The sequence below is a fragment of the Entelurus aequoreus genome, linkage group LG05, assembly GCF_033978785.1.
Source record: "Entelurus aequoreus isolate RoL-2023_Sb linkage group LG05, RoL_Eaeq_v1.1, whole genome shotgun sequence".
In the NCBI taxonomy this organism is placed as follows: Eukaryota; Metazoa; Chordata; class Actinopteri; order Syngnathiformes; family Syngnathidae; genus Entelurus; species Entelurus aequoreus.
The window spans coordinates 63698731-63720936 of NC_084735.1; the positions used below are offsets into that span (position 1 = coordinate 63698731).

A 22206-nucleotide genomic window follows, 5' to 3' on the forward strand; every position below is an offset into this window, starting at 1 on the left:
TTACTACACACATACTTACATCATCAATCAATCAATCAATCAATGTTTATTTATATAGCCCTAAATCACAAGTGTCTCAAAGGGCTGCACAAGCCCCAACGACATCCTCGGTACAGAGCCCACATACGGGCAAGGAAAAACTCTCCCCAGTGGGACGTCAATGTGAATGACTATGAGAAACCTTGGAGAGGACCGCATATGTGGGTAACCCCCCCCCCCCCCCCCCCCTTCTGGGGGAGACCGAAAGCAATGGATGTCGAGTGGGTCTGACATAATATTGTGAAAGTCCAGTACACAGTGGATCCAACACATCAGCGAAAGTCCAGTAAATAAAGTCATGTAAATAAAACCTTGATGGGGGTGTTTGGATATTTTTTCTGATTACATATGAAATGTATTTAAACATAGGGATTAAAATATTATTTATTATAGTGCATGTATTGGTGGGTAAAAATTAGGTATAGGTCTAAGCATGATGCACTTATTATTATGGATTTCTTGGTTTTGCGGCGAGTGTTTTGTGAACTAACTTGGAAAATGTTGAGCGAGCCCTTTTGCATCAAATTTGAAGTTTATTATTCCGAATCACTTTATACCCACCGACACGTTCAATAAGTTATTCGTGTGTGTGCGCGCGCATTTATTGTGTGAGCTGCTGTTTGGAAGGCGACGTCTGTGCGTAATTACGCACTCGGTGGCCTTTGACTTTAGTATTTGCCAAGTGAGTGTCATGTTTACGAGCCACAGAGAATATTTGTTTGCAGGGAGGGCGGTTGGCCGCTGTCACGGTTGGTACACCCCCCCCAGCCACACACACACACACACACACCCCACGCTGCCTCTCGCCCTCAGCTGTTCTCTCTCTCCCTCTCTCTCTATGTTCCAGCACTAGAGCCTCCACCGGGCGGCTCGATCGATTCGCATTGATTGTCCCTGACGAGCTGCTCCACTTTCTAGCCAATGTCAGCCGGTCTGCGATCGGGAAGGAGAGAAATGAAGGAAAATCTCTGCCGCCCTGGCGGTGTCATGTCCACACACTTGGGCTGAACGCCTGCCAAGCACCAGGGCTGGTCCGAAGACGCGGAGTGGACTCTCCGATTGAAGGACCGACCGGGGGGAGGGAGGGTGCATTTCTGGAGTGAGTTCAATGATCCATATTCAAATAAGAGTTTTGGGACGGTAAAATAAACAACCGAGCAGCAATGATGATGCAAATAGAACGTGTTTTTAAGTTCCAAAATGTATCTGTACCACTTATTAACGTGAGAAACCGCGCCATATAGTCAAACGGATTGATGACATCGGTTGTGCGCTGCGTGTTTCCACGACAATCGTGCAGGCTGCAGAAAGTGTCCTTGTCCGAGTGTCGCGCCGCACCAAAAGTCCACTTCGGTTTTTCCTCCGAGCTCCAAAAATCCATGAAACGTGTTTGCATGTTCCTCTCGGCGAGTGGGGTTGTAGAGGTGGGATCGCCAGGACCGGAGAAGGCAGGCTGGGGGGAACCCACGCGTCCGAGCACCACGGAAAGTCCGCCTCGGCCAAAAACACTCTTTCGTTTCGAACCTCGCGTGTTTCCGACTACACGGACGCGCCGCAGGCTACTTGTGGAAGGAGAGGAGGGGGGACAAATTGTCTTTCCTTCCCGCTTTTGGGTGTTTTTTGTGTGTGTCACCATTGCGCACGACAAGGCTTGGGAAGACGGAGCTCTCGGACTGTGGGAGCAGCCCCTCAGCCCTCCTGTGCTCGTATCCGCTCTGGTAGGTGCCAATACGCATCTGTGTGTACAAATAACATTGAATGAGAGGTGGAGCGGTGCACCGCACTTTGCTCAAGTAAGTCCAAAAAAAGTTCGGGGACGTCATCTCCACAAAGCGAAACGTTTTGGACTCGGATGACACTGCGGGAGCCGGTGCCGCAGATGGGCTTCCGAGCTCCAGACAAAAGCGGTGCGTAAAGATGCTGCTCCCACTTGGCACCGACAATCTCGCCTTTAATTTCGGATGCGCGCGGCGTGAAAACTTGAACCATTCTTGTGTGTTTATATTTGTGTGTGTGTGTGTGTGTTTGTGTGTGTGTGTGTGTGTGTGTGTGTGACTGGTGGGTTTAGTGACTTATTCCGCTGCCGTGCCCCTCCAAACACAAACAAGCAATATTAATGGTGCGTAAAAAGAGGCAGGAAGTGAGCTTCGTCCCGGTCCAGATGCCACAATCTCTCTTATCTACGCCTCGGTGTGCTTTTGTCCGAGCCTGAGCAAGTTCTCAGGTGTCCTTAAACGCACCACGAGGTGCAACATTACGCGTGTTTGTCTTCAACTTGGCAGAAAATGTGCACCGGATGGAGGCTGTGTGAGTGTTGTAGTCTAATCGTTGTCACCATGCTTTTTAACTTCCTGTGCGTGTGTGTGTGTGTGTGTGTAGGAGGTGGGAGGAATTGAAAATGTGACGCTCGTCGTCGACAGCGTGTCTGCAGGGGGGGGGTAGAGGAAGGAGGAGGCGAGGGCTAGGTTGGTGGGGGGTCGCATTATGTCCATCAATTGCGTTGCACTCATGCATAAAGTATTCCAGCGTCTCAGCAAGTTGAATCACTTGGTGGTCTAAATAGGCATCAAGGTGCAGGAACGGAAAAACCCCCCCCAAAAAACCGATGTTTGTTTTTTAAATGCTGACTGCGATAAGTCGCCACCTGCGCCTGCAGTGACGTCAGTTCCCCGCACTTTAATGAGGCAGGCAGCATGGGAAAGGTTTATTGTCTAGTAGGGTGACTACTAAGAAAGTTAAACATTTTGTCTCTGTTTCTAAAAAAAAATGCCGCCTGCATGCCGCCTGCTATTACTTGGTAAACAAAAACTATCAGTTGTATATTATAGGACTTTTTCTGCAAGGAAAATCATGTTAGGATAGTGACCATTGTGCCGATGTCTTCATGTCCTACTCATAACCCATCCATCCATCCATTTTTTATCGCTTGTCCCTTTCGGGTTGGCGGGGGTTCCTGGAGCCTATCACAGCGGCAGGGTACACCCTGGACAAGTCGCCACCTCATCACAGGGCCAACACAGATAGACAGACAACATTCACACTCACATTCACACACTAGGGCCAATTTAGTGTTGCCCTGCTCACAACCACTAAAGAAAATATTTCACAGTATTCACATAAATATTTTGTTTACAGTAGTACCTCGGTTTTTATTCCGAAGGGCCGACAAAAGCTGTTTTGTAAGAAAACTGAAGAGGTTTTTCCCATAAGAAATTATCTGTTCCAGGCATCCAAAAAAATTAACACAAAACACATTTTTTAGAGAATAATTACAGTTTTGTAAATGAATAACTGAACATTTGTTTTTACCCTGATTTCAGATTTTTGTTGGCAAAGACGGCGATCAGTGGAGAGGGAATAGCCTCACAAATGGCACATTCGTACTTTGCTGCAAGTTCTTTGTTGAGTTCAGTATTGTTTTCCACCTTTTTTTAATGTGCTGACTAGGGTTGTACGGTATACCGATACTAACAATGAATTAAAAACTATACTATACTGCCTCGGGAAAAATACCTGTACTATTTTTTTTTTTACGGACATTACGGCGCGCTGTCGTCACGTCATGAGATTGTTGGTAATATGAGCAGAGGCTCATGTTTAGCACCGCACACGTACAGAGAGAACTTATAAGTAGACACGGTGTGGAGATATTAGAGGCAGAATGGACGCATTTCAGCTTAAAAACAAATTATAAATGTGACGCTATAAAAACTGAAGCGCCGCTTTACAAGAGGTGCTTTAAAACATAGCTCGCAATTGGCTGACATCCATACGCAGTCATAAGTTTCTTTCATGTATCATCCCTGCAGGACAAGGAATAGCTAAACATGCGTCACTGCACACTGTATATACACACTAGGATACAATAGAATAGCTAACCGCTAACAGAAAGCTAGCTCTCCTGAATATAAACAAATGGGTGGACCTATGCATACATCAACTTTAACGATACCAAGTACAAGAGCCGTATCTAGTCAATACTAAAATGGCCACTTTGATATTTTTTATTTTCACAAAATCTTATGTAATTTTTTAAAAATTGTTTATAAAGTCTGGAAATATTTCATGGACACAGGAGAACTTTAATTATGACCAATGTATGATTCTGTAACTACTTGGTATTGGATTGATACCAAAATGTGTTATATCACCTAAAATTAATGTGAAGTATCCAAACAACAGAAGAATAAGTGGTTATTACATTTTAACAGAAGTGTAGATAGAACATGCTAAAACAGAAAGTAAGCAGATATTAACAGTAAATGAACAAGTAGATTAATAATACATTTTCTACCGCTTGTCCCTCATAATTTTGACAAAATAATTGAAAGAAAAATGACACAATATATCACTGCATACGTCAGCAGCCAAATTAGGATCCTTTGTTTGCTTACTTACTACTAAAAGAGAAGTTGTCTAGAATGTTCACTATTTTATTTTATGACAAAATTATTCTTTGATCACAATAAGAAACATATGTTTAATGTATAATACGATTTTTTGTTAACATAAAGCCAATAAGTAATTTTTTTTGTGGACCCCGTTTGTTTTGAAAAGTAACGAAATGCATTTTGGTACTCGTACCAACCTCAGTGCTGGCACAACTCTATTTGGTCCCATAGTGGCTTAATAATAATAAAAAAAAGTACAGCCACTGAGTCACCAATGCATGGGATTCTTAGTTTAAACACTCGATTCTGCGGAATGCCATGCCGCACGATAACCAAAAGAGTAGGGATGGGTGGCCAATTTGTTACTTTTGTACCTATCGTAAAATCACGTAAAATCAAACAGTGCCATATTTTAATACCATTGTTGCATGTGACGTCACGGCCGGCTAGCTCAAACATTTTTTTTTGAACATGCATACGATTACGATATTGTACAACACATATTTCCAGTTTCTCATTACAACATGTCCGAGAATTTGTATGCCTGGTAGATGATGCAACATTATACAACACCCCCAAATTTGGTAATGAAAACTACAACTAAGATACAAGTTACTATCAAACAGCTGGTGTGTAACAAATACAATGCTTACAGTATAAACACCTTGTAGAGCGCAACAAAAGAACAGCTGGCACATTCACCTTAATGGCAAAGACTGATCCTTGACTAGGCAACACTCCTACTGCCATCTAGAGTCTTGGAATTGCAACTGTATTCAAAGTTTACTATATAATACAAGCATATGAGACTCAGAAGGGCTAGAAATCAAGATATAACAAGTGGACAGTAGAGATACACTATATTGCCAAAAGTATTTGGCCACCCATCCAAATAATCTGAATCAGGTGTCCTAATCACTTGGCCCAGCCACAGGTGTATAAAATTAAGCACTTAGGCATGGAGACAGTTTCTACAAACATTTGTGAAAGAATGGGGCGCTCTCATTAGCTCAGTGATTTCCAGTGTTTTCCAGTGTGGAACTGTCAGAGAATGCCACTTGTGCAACAAATTCAGTCGTGAAATTTCCTCGCTCCTAAATATTCCAAAGTCAACTGTCGGCTTTATTATGAGAAAATGGAAGAGTTTGGGAACAACAGCAACTCAGCTATGAAGTGGTAGGCCACGTAAACTGACAGAGAGGGGTCAGTGGATGCTGAAGCGCATAGTGCAAAGAGCTCGCAGATTTTCTGCACAGTCAGTTGCTACAGAGCTCCAAACTTCATGTGACCTTCCAATTAGCCCACGTACAGTACGCAGAGAGCTTCATGGAATGGGTTTCCATGGCCGACAGTTGCATCTAAGCAATACATCACAAAGTCCAATGCAAAGCGTCGGGTACAGTGGTGTAAAGCACGTCGCCACTGGACTCTAGAGCAGTGGAGACACGTTCTCTGGAGTGATGAATCACGCTTTTCCATCTGGCAATCTGATGGATGAGTCTGGGTTTAGAGGTTGCCAGGACAACGCTACATTTCGGACTGCATTGTGCAGAGTGTGAAATTTGGTAGAGGAGGAATTATGGTGTGGGGTTGTTTTTCAGGAGTTGGGCTTGGCTCCTTAGTTCCAGTGAAAGGAACTTTGAATGCTCCAGGGAACCAAAACATTTTGGACAATTCCATGCTCCCAACCTTGTGGGAACAGTTAGGAGTGAGTCCCTTCCTCTTCCAACATGACTGTGCTCCAGTGCACAAAGCAAGGTCCATAAAGACATGGATGACAGAGTCTGGTGTGGATGAACTTGACTGGCCTGCACATAGTCCTGACCTGAAAGCCGATAGAACACATTTGGGATGAATTAGAACGGAGACTAAGAGCCACAACATCAGTGTGTGACCTCACCAATGCGCTTTTGGAAGAATGGTCGAAAATTTATATAAACACACTGCGCAACCTTGTGGACAGCCTTCCCAGAAGAGTTGAAGCTGTAATAGCTGCAAAAGGTGGACTGACATCATATTGAACCCCATGGGTTAGGAATGGGATGGCACTTCAAGTTCTTATGTGAGTCAAGGCAGGTGGCCAAATAATGTTGGCAATATAGTGTATCATAATCTTTCATTGTTAAATGTTCAATTAAAAAAATATTATCAAACAATTAAAATCTCTTAACGCATGAAAACCCACAAAAGCACTAAAAATTGGCACCGCATCGGTTCAAATGTGAAAGGTACCCATCCCTACAGGAAAATATACAAAAGGGCAAACTTTTGGCAAAAAAAAAAAAAAAAGTCAAAAACTGAATCCTACAGAAAGTGGGGTATATGAAAACCAATAAATGGATGCTTAAAAATAACAAAGAGCAACAAACTATTAATACGCTATAACACAGTATAACTGTGAACACTATAAAAATAGGATGATTCAGGTAATACAATTTTTAAACACTCTGATAATGTCATAAAATGTTATCACAGTTTGTCAAGCAATCGTATAGTGTTTGTTCCCGAGCTCATTTATCCAATTACAGTACATATTACCCAATTTGTTACTTTTTGAAACTTTCATTCACTTTTAATTGTTCATTTATTTCTGTAAGAAATACAATTATTTTTAAGTGACACTAGACATCATCAGCATTTACTTAAACATTAATTGAAAAGGCTAAATATATGGTTCGTTTAAGTCAAATTTTAAACACTATATTACTCATATATTAATTGGTAGAATTCAATGATATGTTGTATTGTTTTTGGCAGATAATCTTTTTATTTCTAGTGGGAATCTTTGATCTTAGTTGTAGGCCAATGATTATACAGCCAACAAAAGTAAGTCAGTAAGTGTTGTTGTGACGATCGCATAGTAATCGTTGCAAAGAATTGATGATGTGACTCTTAGAAGTAATTAAAGGCAATAAATTATCTTTGGGTAGCACCAATATTTCACCAAATAATGTTTTTATGTGAATTCAAGTTTTGACTTGTATTAAGTGAAATAATGATCAGCCATCCTTATGACCCTCCCTCCACACAAGAGGAAAAAATAAACACACCCAAGCCCTAAAATGCTTTTCTCCATCACCTATTGATCAGTCAACCATGTCATCGACTGACCCACCCACCCATTTATCAGCTGTGTTGTCATAGGGAGGATTGGGAGGAGGATGTGTATTACTATTGTACAGGGCCGCACACACACAAACACATGCACACAGAATGAAGTAAGGCATCCGAGGACACAAGTCTTTCAAAGGTATCTTGTTATTTCAAGTCAGTCATTTCAAGTCTTTACAATCATAATGGTGAGAACCTAAGCAATTCAGAAAGTGGAATAATATCGCTAAACAAACTAATACTAGCACATCATACCACAACAATATCAAACTTCCATTCTCTAGTTCCACTTCCAGTCATTTTTCTGGCATCTTGACAGTCTTTACATTTGACTTAGTGTTTTAACAATGTAATAGCTTTGGTATATATATATATATATATATATATATATATATATATATATATATATATATATATATATATATATATATATATATATATATATATATATATATATATATATATATATATATATATATATATATATATATATATATATATATATATACGGCACACAAACGCATGCTCTTTGTGCCATATATCTCAAAGGAAAGGCTAAACACGTTGGCATACACATTTATTAATTTTACTGCCAAAAGTTTGATAGGATTGATAGCACTCGCATGTGGCTGCAAGCAAAGTTTGATGCCATCGCCAGGAGCTGGCAGTTAATTCACAAAGGGTTATGTACCTGAGTATTTCTTGGCCCAGTAACTTCCTGGAGCCCTCACTGGTTGCCTGGCAACTGAAATGGTTTGGCAGGAACGTGGCCGTAAACAACAAATTGACGTTTTACTCCTCGGGTTCTTGCACGGATTGAATAATTGAGACACAAGTTGTTAATTAGTGGGTTTTCAAGGCGCTAGTGGGTGGACGTCACAACTTCAGCATAGATCCACATTAGTTTTAGTCCCTTGTTTGCAGAGTCAGTGCAAAGTAAGCAATGTAAGCTAACAAGCGCATAAACAAGTATTGAAAAGAGAGAAAACTTCATTTGGGAGCTGTAAGGATATAAATATACAAATGAATAAAATACATTTTCCATCCATCCGTCCATTTTCTACCGCTGGTCCCTCTCAGGGTCATTCATGCACATTTGTAATGTATGTAAACGACATTCTGTAGAAAATTCTGATTTCAGACGGCTTTTCAGAGTTTGGTGGAAAAGTGTCTTTTGAAAATGCAGGTAAATAGAACGCCATCTGATACTTGTGGTTAATCATAATCAGACTTCACACCAAATTTCTGGCAAATGCTTTAACATTTAAACCAAATTAGCTTTAATTTTGCCTATCGTTTACAATACTAATGAGAGACACGAAGACAAAATGTTTTTTTTTGCATTCTAATTTGTAATAATCTACAATCTAAGTGGCTAGAAATGCAGCTGATAGGAGCAATCCATTCTGCCTCTCGATCACTTTAAAAATGCATCCCAAAACTGCAAACTATACTTGATTTACGTTCCGTAACCTGTATAATAACCAAGCTGTAGTGACATTGTTATTGTAAGAGTGAACACTGAGGAACTGTTTATCTAGCATAGTAATACATCGTTTTGCGACGGCATGCTACGGCACTAGCCGTAAACTAGCTTGAGTTTGTAATGCACAACACAATGCGATAAGACGCCAATCTGTACTGACTGAAAAACATGAACAATCATATTACAGTATCTGTAAAGTATTAGCCCACATTTCATGTTTTGTTTGTACACAGCAAGCTCGACATTGTATATATTTGTAATAACAAGCATGATGTGCTGCATGGATCATTGTCAATATTACAGTGACTCACTCGATGGGCAGTTGTCTGTTTGGTCAAGTTGGCCGGGGACGTTTTTTCAAGTTGACTTTGGGTAAGCACGTCATTTATGTCAGCATAGCTTGGCTCCAAGTTCCACATTTACCCCTGCAAGTCACCCTGACCTTACTCTCTCGGCTTCCGTCTGCTACAACGTTTCACCCTTTCCTCGCGCTCGCTTCTCTCAGCAGCAGTTCATCTTCCGTATATTTGGGTTCAAAAAGATAAGGTTGTGTATCCTCATTTGTCTAAAAATAGTCGTCTTTGATGTCTGTTACCAATCTGCTATGATTAGTAAACACAAGCGATTGTTTCCAGAAGTAGGAACACACATTTGTTGCTGGAAGTCGGAGGTGCACTGCTATGGAAACGGAAATAAATGCGCTGAGGAAAGAATTCCCGGTAAGGCATAAAATTACCAAATTACAGTAAATGTTGTTATGAATGTGCATGTTACTACATTATATATTTACTTGCAGTGTGTATATAATATATGTATATTGATGGAGGGTTTTGAAGTCGTTTGCTTTGAAGGCTAAAACAGTGACTCCCATTAACCACATTTTGCAAGTGTTTTTTTAGCATTTTTAGAATCCCCCCCAAAAAAAGACGTGTGTTTTTGTCTCTCATAATGATTGTGAACGATAGGCAGAATTCCCCAAAAAGTGCAGTTACCCTTTAACAGCTTGCTAAAGACTGAATTCTGTTATATGAAAAATTGAACCCCAAAGCCTCACAGTAAAACACAACTGTGGCATCGGGGCGCCAGCTATTTTAAATACTTTGATTGCAGGATCACATCACACTTATAAAGCCCCACCCACACCAAAGTGACATATTGATTATTTAAAACTGTTTGTATGCAGATCTGAATACCATGTTGTTAATCCTATACAGAAACTTTTGACAATAATAAGGAAAAGGTCATGTACAGTGGAGTATGTCTTCGTTTTATACTAAGGCAGCATGCAACATTTGACTACCACAGTAATAACATTGTCAATTTACAGCAACCAGAGGTGTATAGCTTCAAGCATGAACTGCAGTATCAAGTCTGTGACACAGGAAATTGAGTAAAAGTGCCTCAAGTACAAAGCGACACTAAATTATCGGGTTTCAGCTGCATTGCATTTGGAACTCTCAGAAGCCCACGGTTGTGGTTCAGGGGACGGTTCACGTCAGGACAGCAGAGCCTTCAGTAAGTGATGTGGTGAGAGAGTCTAAAGAGTCATGACGTTGGCTTGTTCAGCCCAAGACTGTGCACCACGTTTAAGGTTGATGGTGTTTGATTGTGACTATAGGGTTAATTGATTAGAAAATACCTTTTATTTATATTCTGTTGCTTCGATTAATCATTTGATAAGTGTTACAATTGAAAATTGATAATGCCCACGCCGCATGGAGTGCCTGGGACATAGTTTCTGCTCGGCTGTTGCCCATAAGCAATACTTATGAGTGCCATGATCTGTGTGGTGGCGAACAACGGAGATTTTGTATTTTATTTTTATTAATGCACACACGCAAAAGTGCAATTTCAAAGTTGATGAAGGTTATGGCAAGCATAAACAACTATTTTCCACCTTTGAGGCTAAAAGTGTGTTTTATCCGATTACTCAATTAATCAAACAAACTAATCGATAGACCATTACTCAATTGGGAAAATAATCAATAGCTGCAGCCCTAATTGTGACTGATCAATGCGTGTGATGCTAGGCGCGCCTTCAAAAAGGCATTAAGCTCCTACCAAATACATAGGAATACAATACAGAAGTGCAAACTAACACCTGAAGTGTGGTGTGCTGCCCTTGGCTCCAGCTTCACTGCAAGGCTGAACCCAGCAGGCACAAGACATTAAAACAACGTTGAGTACTTGTTGAATTAGGTCCTGACATTGAGCAACTCAATCCTAACATTGGAACAACATGTTTTTGACGACGTTTAATCAATGTTGGGTTCTCACGTTGATTTGAGCATTGAATTTTGGTAATTTCCCAACCAATATTTTACAACCAAAATTCAACGTTGAAACAACATGCTTTTTGACAACATGTATTCAATGTCAGGTTCTGGCGTTGATTTGACCATTGAAATTTGGTCATCCTCCAACCAACACTGTGGATCCAATGTTAGACACCAACGTTGTCTCAATTTTACAAATACAACTATTTTGTAATGTTGTTTCAAAGTCAATTTTAAAGGACATGTATGTATAATCAACGTTGTATCAATGTCTTGTGCCTGCTTGGAATACCCAGTAAACCTGTGAGCCTTTCAAATGAAAATTTTGGCACATGTTGTATTTTCATCCCTTCATAATGAATCATGTCACACTTTTAGTTTAAGCACTGCTAAAAGTTGTTTTCCTCTGCAGATTTACATAACAATATCAAGAGAATAGATCATTCAAATTTTATAGTATGCACGACAGAACAGCAGTTGGTGGTGGAGCTGATTAAATACCCAAAAACAAATAATTTAGTTATTCTACAAAACACCATCTATTGACAGATAGTTAGAACTATATGCTACTTTTTATTAGAAATGGCAACAGCAGAGGATTTTAGGATACATGTACATGTATGAGACAGTCTGCTCCTACAACAAGACGATAGAGAAAAATAAATAACTTATTGACTATAACTTTGGACTAGAATTTAATAATAATGGGGGACTCGCTCAAAGCTCTTTGGGTAAATCTCTACTGGGCCATACAGTATATGGAGTTATTCTCTGACGTAACTAAGACAAAATATGTCACTAAAGTCTCAAATTCCAAATGGAACTAGGTAAGATTATTTTATAATAATTTCAGCCATGCATCCATGGTTAGATTTAAAATTTTCGGGACACCCAATTACACAAAAACAAGTACCAACAGGTAAGAATAGTCGGTTTTGCATGATAGGACACCTTTAAGGAGTACACTTGAAGTTATAAACTCATTAGGATAATTAGAACATGGCAGTGAGTAGGTCATAAGAAACAATGTAATGTAATCGACTTTTCTGGTAAAACCAGTCGGATTCGTCTATTCAGTCTAAAAACAATTCTATAAAAATAGTAAAGATCTAAAAGCCACTTGTTATATCATGTTGACAATTGGAAGACGTTCAGCAATGTGTTATGTCATTATCAGCCAGAAGGTTTTGCCTGGACTGTCGCAGAGCAAGTCAGCAGTATCCAAAGTGCTGCGTCACATCTGCACTATAAATTAGTGAAACAACCTCACTGACAATACACATCATCTTATAATTCATGGCGTCATCCTACGACGGAGGGATCGACATGTCCCAGCTGAGTTACCCATTACAGTAAATCACACTTTTTTTTTTCTTGAAAGTGTTTATGGGTCGTCTCTGCCAGTTTTGTCACTTTGTAGATGACTTGAGAACTCATTTGTTGTAGTGATTGATTGTATGCCAATTCATTAATCTTGTGGAACACTCAAGGCTTTTAGCACGTTTACTGTATTTAGAACATTGATGAAGCGCCTGGATCAGAACTGGATATTCTCCCAGGTCTTGATTAATCAAGAAATAGTCCTGGGCATAGGCCCAAGCTCACCCGATTTACTTCTGCGGATGCACAGCTGCCAGAGCGCAACTCAGAGTGTGTGAATTTCAAATGTCTATCAATAACCACTTAGCTGCTTTTAACTACATGAGAGTATTCAGAAATGACCGCTAAACACGTACTTCGTCTTGTCCCGTGTTATATAAAACCCACACATAATCACTCTGTGATGACTCGCAACGCTTTTATGCGTTCACTTGCAACCGCAGAGAGATGCAATTAGTGCTGAGATGCTTAGGGGAAACCGGACCCTGGTCAAGACTGGAGTGGGAGAAACTGAAACTATGGGGCCGAAGGGCTGTGGAGCTGGCTCTGGTTCACTGGCGCCACATCCCCCTGTGCTGGTGAGAATGTGGGGGCTGTGCTCTTGCCTTTGAAGCTTTACCTCCCACTAATTCTGGCCTTCCAATTTCCACACACTGCACAGATGCCCCCCCCCCCCCCCCATACCCCCTCCCCGTCCTCTTCCCCTCCTTTCCCTTTGTTTCCCTTATAAGGAATGGCCCGGCCATTTCCTCGGCTTTTCTGTGGGAGGCGGTGTGCTTGTTTGTGAACACGGACAGGTCAGGAGAATACGGGCGGAGTTTGCCTTTTCATAGATGAGCAGCCACAGGAATCTCAAGCCCAGTGCTTGATTGCATCTCTGTCCAGTTGGGAGTCTAGCGCTACCTGTCTTCAGAATTGTCTTCATCCTTACAATGGTTTGATGCAAAATACCACCATATGATCTTGAATATTTACATAGGAAATTATATCATTGCAACAAATATACATTTTAAGTATTCTCACATTCTCCATTTAGTTTGTGACAAATGTTTGTTAAAATTGGAAAAAGTAAGATTTTGATCAATTGCCTTTGCACTCCCTTGTCTCCATGTGTCAAGGTTCCCGGTGGCCCATGGAAGAACGTGGATGAGAGCTTAGCTGTAGAGCAGGCAGAAGGCCTGTCTGTTGTCGGTTGGCTGACTCGTCCATCAAGGAGTGGCATTATTCTCACCAGGGCACAGAACGGACCAGGAAAAGGTTTTTCACGTTTATCCCTGCTCCCTTTCCACCCTCATCCCCAACCCAGGCGGGACATACACTCTGGACCATGTCTGGTAGGTTGTCCCACGGGGGCCGGACCGAGGACCTGGAGCGGAGTAGCTGCAAACAGGACTCTCCTGTCATAGAACGCAGGAACCGCAGTGGCATCATCAGTGCACCATTAAACAAGAGCCTTAAGAACTCCCGCACCCTCTCGCAGTACACAGCGGTCTCCTCCGCCACCAGCAATGGACACAAAGACAATAGTGAGACAAAGAGCCACTTGGCCAAGCCCCAACAACCTACACCACCCCAGCCCACTGTCTCCGCACTGACAGCAGCCAAGTTGGACCGAACCCTAGAACAGGTTCTGGAGGGACAGAATGGCCTGCTGCACTTTGCCCAGGCAGCAGCACTATTAAAGCGGGCTGGTATGGAGCACATGCTTCTTCCTGGGGGCATGGGAGTGGGAGTTGGCGGAGGAGATGCCGGCTCGGGGGCTAGCGACTTAGAGGGTACGTCTGTCACGGATGCCGCAGGTGTTCCTGTTGACTTTCCATATGGAGTAGGGGGCGGCTTCCCCTTCAACCCGGGGCTTTTCATCATGACGCCGGCCGGAGTGTTTTTGGCGGACAGCGCACTGCACATGGCCGGTCTGACGGAGTATCCGGCACAGAACGAGCTGGCCTCTGCTATCAACTCCGGTAAAAAGAAACGAAAACGTTGCGGCATGTGCCCACCTTGCCGACGGCGGATTAACTGTGAGCAGTGCAGCAGCTGCCGGAATCGCAAGACGGGTCATCAGATCTGCAAGTTTCGCAAATGTGAGGAATTGAAGAAGAAACCTTCTGCTGCTCTGGAGGTAAGAAACTGTAGTCCTGGACTATTCCTTGTTACTGCACATGTGCAGACTTGATTCAGGAAAACGTACTGTACCAAAACAAACTTGTTGGCACAATTCTTATATAAATGAAGCCGTTACCCAAGTGGAAAGCAGAAGAAGAGAAAGCGAGAAAAGAAAACAGTTTTTTTATTAAACTACCCAAGGTGCAAACCCTTTTCTCAGTGACACCGAATTATACGTGCTCGACACGGCAAGGGCTACTGTCATTGCAGGATGCAAAGGTGGCATTGAGAGTGATGCTTTTTCATCACAAGTCAAGTATTAAATCGCTCAAAATGGTAAAGTATTGTTACCGAGGTTCTGGTATAGGCCTGGGCGATATGGCCAAAAATAAAATCCCAGTCTTGAATAAAATACTCCTGTTAACAAAAATATATTATAGCAGATTGCATGCAAATAAATAATAATATCCAACACTGAAATTATTAAAGTGCAAACTAAAAACTTCTGTCTTGAAAAAACAACAACTCCATGAATAAACATGTAGCATTGCACAATACATGAAAATAAATAAAAATCTCCATCATTAAGATTATTAATGTAAAAACCTAAAACTTCTGTCTTGAATAAAATCCATCCATCCATCCATCAAAGTTCTACCACTTTGTCCCTTTCTGTAAATCAAAATGTAATATTATACATTGTGTGCAAATAAATAATCAAGTAAAACATTGAGAAGACTATACAATAGATTTAGTAAGTGGATGAAGGCAGGCTTTTTCATTCACACATCTTGGCGGTGTGCAGAACAATCGCTTAAGTGATCAGTCTCCACCGTGCTTCTTTCTCATTATACATGGGATCATGATACATACCTGGTGGAAATTATTCTACCACAATAAGATGCATTTTAACCAGAGTTTGTTTGTTGTTGTGGTCTTGTTCGGCTTGTAGAGTTGCATTTCCGGCACTTGACTGGAGGCTTCGGTTTCCAATGCTGGAATAAGTTTGTGCTGCTGCCTTTTTTAAACAAACTTTGCACCGTGCCGTCATTTGTTCCGCGCCTGTTTTTTCGCAAAACCAAAGTACTGACAATTTTTTTGTTTTCTTTGGAAGAAACGTCTTACTCTCGTTAGCATTAGCCATGTTTTGAATCTATGCTAAGGAAGTAAGGGGACAAAAAAAAAAAGTTATTTTTTTAAATTGACTGCAACAAAAACCTCAAATTTACTGATAAAATCGATATATCGCCTAGGCCAGGGGTCGGCAACCCGCGGCTCCGGAGCCGCATGCGGCTCCTTGACCACTCTGATGCGGCTCAGCTACATGCATGCCGACCCCCTCGATTTTCCCAGGAGACTTATGGATGTCAGTGTCTCTCATAGACTACTCCCAGGGAAAAATAATCCTATTAACACTCTAATTACTATATAAAGGGCGTACCCTAATTGCACTGCAGTAATTGTCCTCTATAGCATGTACTTACAGCATGCCAGGCCAGCCACATGTGGTAGGTTGTTATTACTTGCTCACACAGGAGACAGCAAATCATAGTTACTCATCAGCCACACAGCTTACACTGACGGTAGCCGTATCAAACAACTTCAACATTGTTACGTTACAAATATGCGCCACACTGTGAACCCACACCAAAAAAGAATGAAAAACACATTTCTGGAGAACATCCCACTGTAACACAACATAAACACAACACAACCATTACCCAGAATCCCATGCAGTCCTAACTCTTCCGGTCTACATTATACACCCCGCTACCACCAAATCCCCCCACACATCAACCCCCCCCCCCCTCTTCGTGGTTGGTTGAGCGGAAGAGTTAGGGCTGCATGGGATTCTGGGTATTGGCACCGTCAGTGTAAGATGTGTGGCTGCTGAGTTAGTAGCCTTGCTGTCTCTTACGTGAGCAAGCTAAAGCTGCATTCCACTTGTGGCCGAGCAGGTACACTGATTGGGCAGACTGTAGAGGGCGCCAAATGCAGTGTCATCACGCTCTGATATTCGGGAGTCTCCCGGGAAAAATGAGAGGGTTGGCAAGTGTGACGCAAGCGACATTCATCCAAAACTCGCGGGCTGCACTAACATCCAATTCCCACATTAAAGTGCGTGCCGGTGCGTGTGTCTGAGACCCCTGGTTAACATAGCACAAAGCATGTAAGCTTTGTATGCGGTGTTTTTCATTTAAAATTTTCAAAACATTTTTGTGGCTCCCATTACTTTCTTTAATGTGTGAAACTTGCCAAAATGGCTCTTTGAGTGGTAAAGGTTGCCGACCCCTGGCCTAGGCCTAGTTTGGTAAGATGTAGTGCAAGCTAAGCAAAAAGGACGGCAGACAGGAAGTCAAGAAGCGTTTTTTAAAAATATTTTAGTCTACAACAATCTCGTCTTTCGTTCAAACAAGAGCTCTCTTTTTTCCACCAGTCACACACTTCCAGGCTTCACAAAAATAGCGGTATGTGTCACATCCGGTCAAACTGTGCTAACAAAATAATGTCCTCCAAAAACGGGCTTACATTATATTAAATATGGATTAATGTTTCTATCAGATACAGCGAAAGCGGTGGGAAAGCGTTAATATGCAGCTCGCATGGTAGTTTTTAACAACATGGTACAGTATATTACCATGTTGTTTTTGTTATGTGGCAAGCCCAAATGACTAGGTTTGCCTTGGCCCCCCAAATCACTACACACGCCCCTGAATACAGTATTAGGAGAATAAAGGAAATTACGTAGCCGATATCCAAAAATGTGTTTATCAGACATCCCAGTGAGGTTAATATATATATATATATATATATATATATATATATATATATATATATATATATATATATATATATATATATATATATATATATATATATATATATATATATATATATATATATGTATTAAAACATATCAGCGGGGGGTCTGAGGGGCCATTTTGAAGTTAAAGACATCTTACCATTTTTACGGCATTTCCTACCTAGAAATTCAGTAAAAATGCAAGAAAACTTACCAATGGTTTCTATCTATTAGATGCTATAAACTGAAAGCCACACCTCTTTTTCATGGCTGTAACACATCATAAATAGTTAATTGTTTTTTTTTTTATACCTTCAATATAGCAAATATTAGCCATTCCAAGAATGTATGCCCATCCATCCATCCATTTCTACCGCTTATTCCCTTCGGGGTCGCGGGGGGCGCTGGAGCCTATCTCAGTTACAATCGGGCGGAAGGCGGGGCACACCCTGGACAAGTCGCCACCTCATCGCAGGGCCAACACAGATAGACAGACAACATTCACACTCACATTCACACACTAGGGCCAATTTAGTGTTGCATCCATAATTAATTTCATTTGTTCATTATTTTTGTTGACAAAATATCTTCACCATATCAATGCGAGCCATTCTAAAATGTACAAAATCCATAGCTTATGACATTAGTTCAATGTTTTGTCTGGTTTAAGAACATCTCTTCACTCCATCACTACAAGACATTTCATGGATACATGGGATATTATAGATATATTTGATAACAAATATTGTAATTGTAAAAACTCAAATATTTTGTTGAACTAGAACTACTAGTAAAGTCATGGATGTAAGATTGCATTCATGGTTTGTTTGTTGTTTTTTCAATTATAACAAAGATTTTTAATACAAGTAGTTTTGATAAATTCATGATTATACTTTATAGTGGTTTTTAGGCAACTTTGGCCATGCAGCACTAGATTTAGTATCGAGTTAGTGGGTTTAATATTTTAAATCATGACATAGGAAGTGTATTACAGCACTCGTGTCGCCACAAGAATATATCCTGTTTTCCCCATCTACTGGCTACTTTCATCTTCTTTACTGCCTAACTCGTTAACCTATACTATAAGACGGTCCAAACTCAACATTTTTTAAATCATTCTTCACGCGCAGCCAGGCTTAGCCTAGCATCGCTATCTCCAAAAACATCACCACATGCATAAACTCGAGTATGGCTTCATGTAACAATTCCACACTTCTATTAGAGAGGTTGTCTCTGATAGAGGGACGTGTCCACATGTTAGACAGAAAAACACAATTTAGACCACGTGGACAGTTAGCGCAGGCTGCACAAGGCCTAGCTTTGGCTCTAAGCAGACAGCTAGCAGCCGAGTTAGCAGTGTTATATGGAAATCTAAAAAAAAAAAAACCACTTGGCTAAGAATATAGCGGAATTCGACTAAATAGCAGACATCTGGGATCCCAGGAACATACAAACTTGGAAGTCCTGGAAACCAAAGTGTGAATTCATATTTAAGCATTTAATACAACTTTCTGGACACAAAAACTTGATATGTGTGTAAACGCACCATAAAACTGTGGCAGTCCATTTTGTCCAGGTATTAATGAAGGTGGTGCGGAGTGAACGAGAGGAAAGACATGAGGTCCCCGTGCGGCACAACCTCACCCATCGCTAGGGCTGGATAGCGTTTAAAAATTTTCGATACCAGTACCAATACCAGTACCCTTAAAATGATACCGATACCAACTGAGTACTTCATTCGATATTAATCATGTGAAAAGAATGCAATGTGTTGCGTAATTGTCACCACTCCTTCCCATTCAAGATTTTTACACAAATACATTTTGAAAGTGCTCAAATATTTACTAAATAACTGTACAAACATGAACAACAAAGTATTATTTCGGCTGTGTAATTAGCGAGTAAGCTACGCTAGCGTTAGCTCACATGCCTACAACATGCACAAAACGATTTACTTGACAATACATGTTTTAAAGGCCTACTGAAACCCACTACTACCGACCACGCAGTCTGATAGTTTATATATCAATGATGAAATCTTAACATTATAACACATGCCAATACGGCCGGGTTAACTTATAAAGTGACATTTTAAATTTGCCGCTAAACTTCCGGTTCGAAACGCCTCTGAGGATGACGTATGCGTGTGACGTTGCCCGGCGAACACGGGTATGCCTTCCACATTGAAGCCGATACGAAAAAGCTCTCTTTTCATTTCATAATTCCACAGTATTCTGGACATCTGTGTTCGTGAATCTGTTTCAATCATGTTCATTGCATTATGGAGAAGGAAGCCAAGCAAGCAAAGAAGAAAGTTGTCGGTGCGAAATGGACGTATTTTTCGAACGTAGTCAGCCACAACAGTACACAGCCGGCGCTTCTTTGTTTACATTCCCGGAAGATGCAGTCAAGATGGAAGAACTCGGATAACAGAGACTCTAACCAGGAGGACTTTTGATTTGGATACACAGACGCCTGTAGAGAACTGGGACAACACAGACTCTTACCAGGATTACTTTGATTTGGATGACAAAGACGCAGACGTGCTACTGTGAGTATGCAGCTTTGGCTTTTTTTTGCGTATGTACGTAACTTTTTTAAAATATATAAGCTTTATGAACCTTGGGTTAGGTGAACGGTCTTTTGGGCTGAGTGATTGTGTGTGTTGATCATGTGTTTGAATTGTATTGGCGTGTTCTATGGAGCTAGGAGCTAGCAGAGGAGCTAGGAGCTAGCATAACACGTACCGTACCGTACGTGCGCGTCACGTACGTAACTTTTTAGAAATATATAAGCTTTATGAACCTTGGGTTAGGTGAACGGTCTTTTGGGCTGAGTGATTGTGTGTGTTGATCAGGTGTTTGAATTGTATTGGCGTGTTCTATGGAGCTAGGAGCTAGCAGAGGAGCTAGGAGCTAGCATAACAAACACGCAGGTGTTATTATGCAGGATTAATTTGTGGCATATTAAATATAAGCCTGGTTGTGTTGTGGCTAATAGAGTATATATATGTCTTGTGTTTATTTACTGTTGTAGTCATTCCCAGCTGAATATCAGGTACCGTGAGTATGCAGCCTTGGCTGCTAAACATTCGATAACTTGACCGTATGTGCGCGTCACGTACGTAACTTTTTAAAAATATATAAGCTTTATGAACCTTGGGTTAGGTAAACGGTCTTTTGGGCTGAGTGATTGTGTGTGTTGATCAGGTGTTTGAATTGTATTGGCGTGTTCTATGGAGCTAGGAGCTAGCAGAGGAGCTAGGAGCTAGCATAACAAACACGCAGGTGTTTTTATGCAGGATTAATTTGTGGCATATTAAATATAAGCCTGGTTGTGTTGTGGCTAATAGAGTATATATATGTCTTGTGTTCATTTACTGTTGTAGTCATTCCCAGCTGAATATCAGGTCACCCCCGGCTCTCACAGCATCTTCCCTATCTGAATAGCTTCAACTCCCCACTAGTCCTTCACTTGCACTTTACTCATCCACAAATCTTTCATCCTCGCTCAAATTAATGGGGAAATTGTCGCTTTCTCGGTCCGAATCTCTCTCACTTCATGCGGCCATCATTGTAAACAATAGGGAACTTTGCGTATATGTTCAACTGACTACGTCACGCTACTTCCGGTAGGTGCAAGCCTTTTTTTTATCAGATACCAAAAGTTGCAATCTTTATCGTCGTTGTTCTATACTAAATCCTTTCAGCAAAAATATGGCAATATCGCAAAATGATCAAGTATGACACATAGAATAGATCTGCTATCCCCGTTTAAATAAAAAAAATTCATTTCAGTAGGCCTTTAACACACAAAGGATGAGTACTGTTAACATAGCAACCATTTATATATTACCTGAAGTTATCGACGGTTGAGCAGTGATTGAGTGGTTGAGCACCTGTTGAGATGACGACGACGATGCTGGTGTTGTAGAAGCCGGCTTTTTAAACACAGTACAGTTCTCCACCCTTAAGTTTGCTCCGTGCTTGATGAGGTGTTTAATCATATTGCTAGTATTCCCCGTTTTCCCCGAAATAATCTTGCCGCATTGTATGCATTTATTTGCACCCGGCGCCAAAGGCGTGTAGTACAACCATACCTTTGACCGTTTTGCTGCCGGCATCTCGGAATGATGACAATTCTGCACTCCTTCAACCCGCTTTACCGCCATTCAAACTATCGTTGTTGCTGTGGTGGACCAATCACATGGCGCATTGAATCGAAGAACGCTTGCTTGGCTGCGAGCAAAACCATAGAAATAGTAATTTTTTATTGATCTGGGTACAAAAAGAACCGATTGCAGGTTCGGTTGACAGACGCAGTTTCGATACTACCGGGTTGTTTCGGTCGATACCTGAAAGGTATGGAGTACCGATACCCAGCCCTACCCATCGCCCACTATTAAGTAGCTGTAGCAATTCATGCTCAGCCGCTGTCTTGACCAGCTACCTTGCCTTAACCAAAGCATTTTCAGTTTGGTCACGTTTTGCTTACGTGTGTATACAAATGTTTTGGCTAAATTAAGCAGAAAAAAAAAACAGCGTTATTTGGCAAAGTGATGGTCATTGTGTAAAATATGTGTTTGTGAGTAAGCGTACACGTGTGCGTAAGTAC

General features: G+C 41.2%; 1 protein-coding gene across 2 annotated transcripts in view; it reads left to right on the plus strand.

Moving 5' to 3' along the window:
• Positions 1-1426: 1426 nt before the first annotated feature.
• The window catches only part of LOC133649803 (CXXC-type zinc finger protein 5-like), a 47309-nt gene continuing 26529 nt past the window's right edge, over positions 1427-22206 (plus strand). For both annotated transcript variants that reach the window (XM_062046472.1, XM_062046473.1), the window contains exons 1-2: positions 1427-1757; positions 13802-14805. In XM_062046472.1, coding sequence (XP_061902456.1) covers positions 14011-14805 — 795 coding nt within the window. In that variant the 5' untranslated portion in view covers positions 1427-1757; positions 13802-14010. The remainder of the gene's footprint in view (positions 1758-13801; positions 14806-22206) is intronic.